The 7,200-nt window shown below is 29.8% G+C and overlaps 1 protein-coding gene across 1 annotated transcript; it reads right to left on the minus strand.

The window, feature by feature from the left end:
- Positions 1–788: 788 nt before the first annotated feature.
- LOC129304166 (PTI1-like tyrosine-protein kinase At3g15890) lies at positions 789–2,646 on the minus strand. The gene is made up of 4 exons (XM_054943856.1): positions 2,364–2,646; positions 2,114–2,258; positions 1,754–2,016; positions 789–1,661 (listed from the first exon to the last, which is right to left on the minus strand). The coding sequence occupies exons 1-4, from the start codon at positions 2,423–2,425 to the stop codon at positions 1,013–1,015; spliced, it is 1,119 nt and encodes a 372-aa protein (XP_054799831.1). The 5' UTR covers positions 2,426–2,646; the 3' UTR covers positions 789–1,012.
- Between the last annotated feature and the right edge of the window lie 4,554 nt (positions 2,647–7,200).

Genomic DNA, 7,200 nt, shown 5'->3' on the forward strand with positions numbered 1-7,200 from the left:
TATTCTTCAATTTTTATTTAAATTAATGAATCCACTATCATCTAAATTTTTTTAAAGAAAACCTTAAAATCGATATATATAAGCTCATATTATTTAACATTCATGAACAAATTAAAGCTTCTTATCTTAAGTTTCATACAATGTTTGAAACTCAAATCTTATATATTAACACATTAATATTTCACGCGGCTTTTTTTTTCCTACTATCCTGTCTTCAATATTTTAAGGTCAAATTCAAATTATATTATCACAATTAGAGATAAATGTTTTGAAGGTAATTTTTAAATCTAAGGGATTTGAAGTTTTGAACCCTCAACTTTAATTTGTTTAAAAAAATCAGAAAAAAATGCTTAAATTTAAAAAAATACTAAAGTACACATTTAATCCTTTAATTTTATTCAAAATTTTATTTTAGTCTCTCAACTTTATAAAGTATTTTTTAGTCCTATAATTCTAATATTGTTAGTTTCATCCTAATAAATTTTTATATTAAACTTTTAAATATTAACAAAATATTTTAAAATATTGACATATTAAGTTTATTTTTAAAAAATAATAATAATTGACATAAAAGATAATCATTTGAAATGATAGAGTTAAAGGACTAAAAAGTATTTTATAAAATTAAAATTTTATATAAAGTTAGAGAATTAAAAATATACTTTAGTCATTAAAAAAATAAAAACCTCCTCCATTATATCCAATATTGAGTATTAGTCGATTATATTTATTATAACTTTTCCACTGAACTTAAATTCCAAAACGTAAATCACGCTACTATTTAAAAAATAAACATACACAAATATATCCCTTGAGAAATAAGCTAAGTCTAGAATTAATTGCAAGACGAAGTCATCGTCGTACGGTCATTCGGCGAGACAGCATCAGAAAAGGTGTGAAAGCCAAGAAGATACCTCACAAACTCCGAAGTATAAAATTCCATATTTCACTCTCCATGAACAGCGAGATCCATATTTAATGTCACACAAACACAGAACTCATCAAAGCAATATCATCTTATTTTATATCTATCGCTTGGTATTCTCAACATGGATTGCCTCTTTCCCAGGTCTTCATAGTCCTTATCATTCTTGTCGTTTTCTACTTCTCCATTATTGTTGTCCCTCACGGCCGGAATCTCCTTCCTCCTCCGCACAACGCCGCCGCCGCCGCTGCAGCCCTTGAGCCACTCCACCACCTCTGCCATACTCGGCCTCTTCTCCGGGCTACTGTCGGTGCACTTCATAGCCAGAACCACCACAGATTTCAGCTGCTCCATGTCAAACTTACCCTTCAGCTTTGGATCTGCAATATGATTGAAGATACCCTTTTGAACATAAGGTGTTACCCACTGAACTATATCTCTTTTCACTCCTCCTGGAAGCTTCTCTATCGGTTTCTTCGCACTTATGATCTCCAAAAGCAAAATCCCAAAGCTGTACACATCACAGCTCTCAGAAACTTTTCCCCACATGGCGTATTCTGGCGCCAAATATCCCAAAGTCCCTTTGACTCTTGTGGTTAGATGGCTCACACCTTCAGGTATGAGCTTTGCAAAACCAAAATCAGCCACTTTTGCTTGAAATTCAGTGTCCAGAAGCACGTTGCTCGCTTTTATGTCTCTGTGTATAATGTGAGGACTCGCCTCATGATGCAGATACCTTCATAATTGAAAAGGAAAGAGATCAGAGATCGGTCTGTTCACGTTTAACATGCCAGCCCTAATAAATGATGATGGTGATGAGTTACTCACGCTAAGCCTTCAGCTGCTCCGATGGCGATGCTCATTCGTTTAGGCCAATCTAGCTGACAACTTGAAGCGAGCTGGCCGTGAAGATGTGTGAGCAAGCTATGATTGGGCATGTAATCGTAAACAATGAGTCTTTCTTCTCCACCTGCATAGAATCCTCTCAGACCCAACAGATTCTTATGCCTCACTCTTCCAAGTACTTCTACTTCTACTGCAAATTCCATCTCTGCTTTTGCAGTCATCGTCTTCAGTCTCTTCACTGCAATCTGCAGAAATCACGTTCCACATAAATATCATACAGAAGTCAGAATGAAAGAGACAAGATATGGATATGTCGGTGTATATATAGATATATATGATTGCCTCGATGCCTTTACTTGTTCGACCCCAATACACACTTCCAAAGCCACCCTCTCCGATCTTGTTATCTTGATGAAAATTGTTTGTTGCACGAAGCAACTCCTTTAGCGTATACATTTCCCATGGATAGTCCCTATTATTGTTTTCCCTTCAGCAAACAGAAACGCAACAGGGAAATATCAGAAGGATCGTTCTTGTTTGATAGAAACACACGAGAGAGAGAGAGAGAGAGAGAGAGATCAGATATACATACCTTGTTTTGACTTGCTGGTGTTCTTCTTGCGCGAGGAAACAGCAGAAACAGTTCGATGGCATTTCTTTGATGAGTACTGAAAGTACAGTGAAAGATGAAAACCAGAATGTTATAGCTTTTTCCTTAGAGGAAGGAAAAGACGGAAGGCTTTTTGGGGAATTGAAAGTTTTGAGAAAGACAAAAACTAGAATGATTCAGGGAGAAAAGGAGCAAAGTCATATCGGCAAATGCTAAGAACCAAGAATAAGCCTTATGGTGAAGACAAGGGCTGCCTTGGAAGTCAAGGACTTTGAAGGCTAATGGTGGAAGGAGAGGCCAAAATTTTGATTATTTTATTTTTAATGTCCTTAAAGATGCATCTACGTGTGTATACTCTCTCTCTCTCTCTCTCTCTCTCTCTCTCTCTCGCTCTCTCTCTCTCTCTATATATATATATATATAAATTTTGGCCGATTGGCTCGTTGACTAATAAAATATATGAAAACGTATGGGGATTAAATAAATATATAAAACCCTAAGAATGTTTAGTCTTAACCGGAATATTAATATAAAGTAGCATTTCCAATGAAATATATTACGTGACTTGACAGAATCTGGTAGATACTCCCTGCAATCCTTAATAGAATGCAAATTTTAAAAAAAAATATATCTTTAATATAAGATAAGATTAGAGTAATTACCTCTTATTTAGTTATTTATTATCCTATGAATTTTTAGACAATAAGTTATTATGTTTATTAATTGTAAAAAAGGGGAAAATGATAAAATTACATATTTTTCTTAACAATTCCAAGGATGTAACTATCATTTCTTAATAAATATGAAGTTAGTTGAGTTTATCTTATACTCTCTTTGTCCCAAATTATAAGAAATTTTTAGATAAAATTTCACATACCAATAAACTTTATTAAATACACTTAATAACCTTGTCTTTTCAAAATAAAAATATAAACTTTTAAAAATACCCATCATTTAATATGTTGATAAGAGAAGGGACAAAAATTAATTATAGAGAAAGAAAGGATAATATTAAAATTGATGCATTTAATGAAAGCTTAATCTACCCAAAATGTCTTATATTTTGGGATGGAGAGACTCCTTTAAAAGTGCCCTATAATTTGAGATGGAGGGAGTATTATCTATATATATACTCCATCCAATCCTAAATATAGGGCAAAGATATGGTGGTTGGACTTTCTTCAACCTTAATTACCCTTATTTCGTAATTTTAACAAGTTTTTGATAGGTCTTTTAATTTCTATATAACACTTTATTATGGCCATTAATTAATTTCAATGAATGACAAAATTAAAAAGTCACACATTTGAGAAATTTTTAGATGGACCTGGTATGCCACGTCATCCATGATCTATCCAATAAAATTGTACCAATTTAATCAAATAAAATTTTGTGTCATTATTTTTAATGATTTTATTTTTTTAAAAAAATTAATCATTTGATCCTTATAGTTTTGATTAAGTTATAACTCAGTTCCTAATTTTTGACTTATTATAATTCAGTTCTTGAAGTTTTGATTCTATTGTAAATCAGTCTTTAAACTTTGTCTCTTGTAATTTAGTCCCTGAAGTTTCAACCTCTTAAATATTAGTCCCTCTATTTTTAAAAAAAATTATAAAGATTAAAAACATTTTAAAATTTTAATATTCATGATATTTATAAATATTAAAAGGGTTTAGTAATTTAAGATATTAGGAATAAATTTTAAAATATTTTTAATTTTTATAATTTTATTTTTTAAAATGCAGGGATCAATATTTAAAGGATAAAACTTCATGAACTAAATTACAAGAAACAAAGTTCAAGGACTAATTTATAATCGAGTCAAAACTTCAGGGACTAAGTTATAATGAGACAAATATTAGGGACTGAGTTATAACTAGGTTAAAATTACAGGAATTAAATAATTAATTTTTTCTTATTTTTATAATATAATACCTATTTAATTTCTTATCTTTTATCTCTTAATTGTCATTAATGTTAGAATCAATTTATATTTAATGGTAACTAAATGTCATGATCTTATTGGATTGATCATTAATGACATGGTGTAATGGGTCCATCTTAAAATTTCTTCATTTTTCTACAAATTTAAGTTTAAACTATTCTCTCTTTTTCTTATTTGACTGATCAACTATTCTTTCTTAAAAATCATGAAATTATATATAGTTAACTTTGCCTTATAATTAAGAGTAGATAGAATACACACAAACACACAAGGGGTTCAAGTCTCTGATGCGCAACCCTTAATACTCTTTATAATCCCTTTTGGCATTATTGTCGCCCTATAGAAAATAAAGCCATTAAATCAAACAAAATTAGCTGGCTCTCGTTTTGTCAATTCTAGAAGTAAACCTTTTAGGGTATATATAATTTTATCAGTTGTTCTAACAAAAATGACGAGATTGCCGTTAGCCATAAAACTCATGACACTGGAAAAAAAAAAAAAACGCGCGGCATAAATTTGAGAATCTGTCAAAAAATTTATTTATTTTTTTATCTGAATCGGCAATAACATTTGAGACATAAATTTTCCCTCAATTTAGTCACTTTGGAGATATTTAGTTTGGAAAAAAAAAAATTAGCGGCATTCCCATCCAAAATGCATTCACCTTGTATCAAATCTTCTGTTTGGAGACATAAAAGTTTATTGGATTTGAATTTGATCTACATCTAAGTCCATACTTTATTACAACTTCTTTGTCAAATTCAAATTCCACATATTTCAAACTTCTAGTTTTTTTCACATTTTTACGATTGATGCCTTTGTTAGTTTCATTACTCCTCTCACCTCTTGTTTTTGTCTCTCACTTATTGAAGAATACAAGTAGACTTGTCACTTTTAATCATCTATTTTCGCTTTGAATCTCAACTAATCTGTCTTTTATCTTTAAATATATGAATTTTAAATATGATATTTTTGTGATAAATATAAGGAGTAGGTTTTGCTAACAGTAGAGAATATTTCTCCTGAAATACTAAGAGCAATGGTTAGACGTTTCCTAACTAAATTACTACATAACATGGTTTAGAATTTTAGATTATATAAGTTTTTTATATTTTTTAATTTGAATAATATTTTTTATAAATTGATAGTAAATGATTGGGATTATTTTATATCATGTTTCTTTAAAATAAAAATAACATAAAATGTAAATGTTGCAAATTATATTTGGATGATCTAAATCAAATGTGTCCATCCGTACAGCTCAAAGGCAAAGTTAAAAATTAGTATAATACTTTACTAATTAGAAATTCATATTACAACTGTTGGTAATATTGTTTATATATAAGCCTTCAGATTCAAAGGATATAACTCATACTGTCATACATATAGCTATACAACTATATATTGTCATCCATCTATAATCTATGCATAAAATAAATTAAACAAATATGAGAGGAATGTTAAATAGTGTTCTAATCAATGTAGAATAAGGTATCTAAGGCGAAACTAGACGCAAGTGATTTATTAGGCCTCCATAAGGCCGCTTCAACGTAACTTTCATTTTGATAAGCTATATCTACCAATGTTTTTAATGTTTATCAACACTCTTAATTATGACCTTGTGGATGCAATGAAACTTCAAACTTTAATTTCATATTGTTTTGTGTGAGTGTGTATGTATTATATTGATAGATTGATAGGACCGACCTTTCAACTAGGTTTTCAAATATATATAATTTTACGGCTGAAGTGTACACAGATATTTTAATTTTTTAAAAGAAAAATGGTTGAAATGATAAATTGTACTTCCTCCGGTCTTATTTATAGCAGAGATAATTTTTTTTTCTCTTTATAGGTCACATTATTAAACTTTCATCACAGGTTATCTCTTTTACCCTTCATTCAATGTTGGAGAGAGAAATATATTGTTGAAGTACGTATATTTAATAGGGGTTTAAGGCTAAAAGAATTTATTAAATTTTTAGACAGAGTTAATGAGTTTAAAGTTTTTCTTAGTCCCATTTGTTGAGAATGACTTATAAATAGGATTAGAAAAATATATCTAGATAAAAGTGCAATGCAAAATGAGAAATTTTTACCTGGATCTAGTGCCCCATATCATTTATGGACTGTCTAATAAAAATATGTCATGTAATATAGTTGTAAATATAAATTTATTTCATCATTGACGATGATGGAGAGAGAAAAAATAAGAAAGGAAACTCCAAAAATAAAGTGATTAAAAATAATAACAAATAAGATTTTATTTGATTCAATTAGCACTAACAAAACATGTTTTTATTAAATAGTTCACAAATGATATGGTGCATTAGGTCTGTATAAGAATTTCTCATGAAGAAGGAGGTCAAAGGAAGTCATCCATGAAAATTTTGAGATTTAAAAGATTCGTTAACAAGTTTTAAAAATTGAAGAAATTATCTAGATGTGATTTAGAGTTTTAGTTGAAAATTTGTTCATCCATAACAGTTTTTTTTTATCATTTTCTACACACTAAAAATTACTCCACCCACTTTTTATTTTGGATGGTATGAAATTAAATAATACAAGAAAATGATAAACACTACAAGCTAAACGTTGCCGAATCGTTGGGATACAAAGCAATAAGTGAATAATTATGGGTCCGACTACTGATTAAGATACGGCAATAACCCACAGACTTGGTCAACATAAATAAATTGGCCAGGCTTTAATTTTCGACATATATCAATTTTTCTTTTGGGACAAATGTCAACTAGCGAGTTAATAAAACTTTTGTATAAATTTTATATTATTTATTTATATAGAAAGTTGTAATAATGTCATTCACCCAAAGCCCAAGCAAAGCATTATCAAAAGGTAGCCGAATCATGA

This window comes from Prosopis cineraria, unplaced genomic scaffold (assembly GCF_029017545.1).
Source record: "Prosopis cineraria cultivar Desert tree isolate PC_DT_omini unplaced genomic scaffold, ASM2901754v1 PC1, whole genome shotgun sequence".
NCBI classification, from domain to species: Eukaryota; Viridiplantae; Streptophyta; class Magnoliopsida; order Fabales; family Fabaceae; genus Prosopis; species Prosopis cineraria.

Bases quoted from the DNA above. Each gene is read 5' to 3' on its own strand.
- LOC129304166 (XM_054943856.1), bottom strand. From the start codon at position 2,425: ATGCCATCGAACTGTTTCTGCTGTTTCCTCGCGCAAGAAGAACACCAG. The intron at 2,259-2,363 runs GTATGTATATCT...TGTTTGCTGAAG, and splicing joins CACCAGCAAGTCAAAACAAG to GGAAAACAATAATAGGGACT. The intron at 2,017-2,113 runs GCAATCATATAT...TGATTTCTGCAG, and splicing joins GAACAAGTAAAGGCATCGAG to ATTGCAGTGAAGAGACTGAA.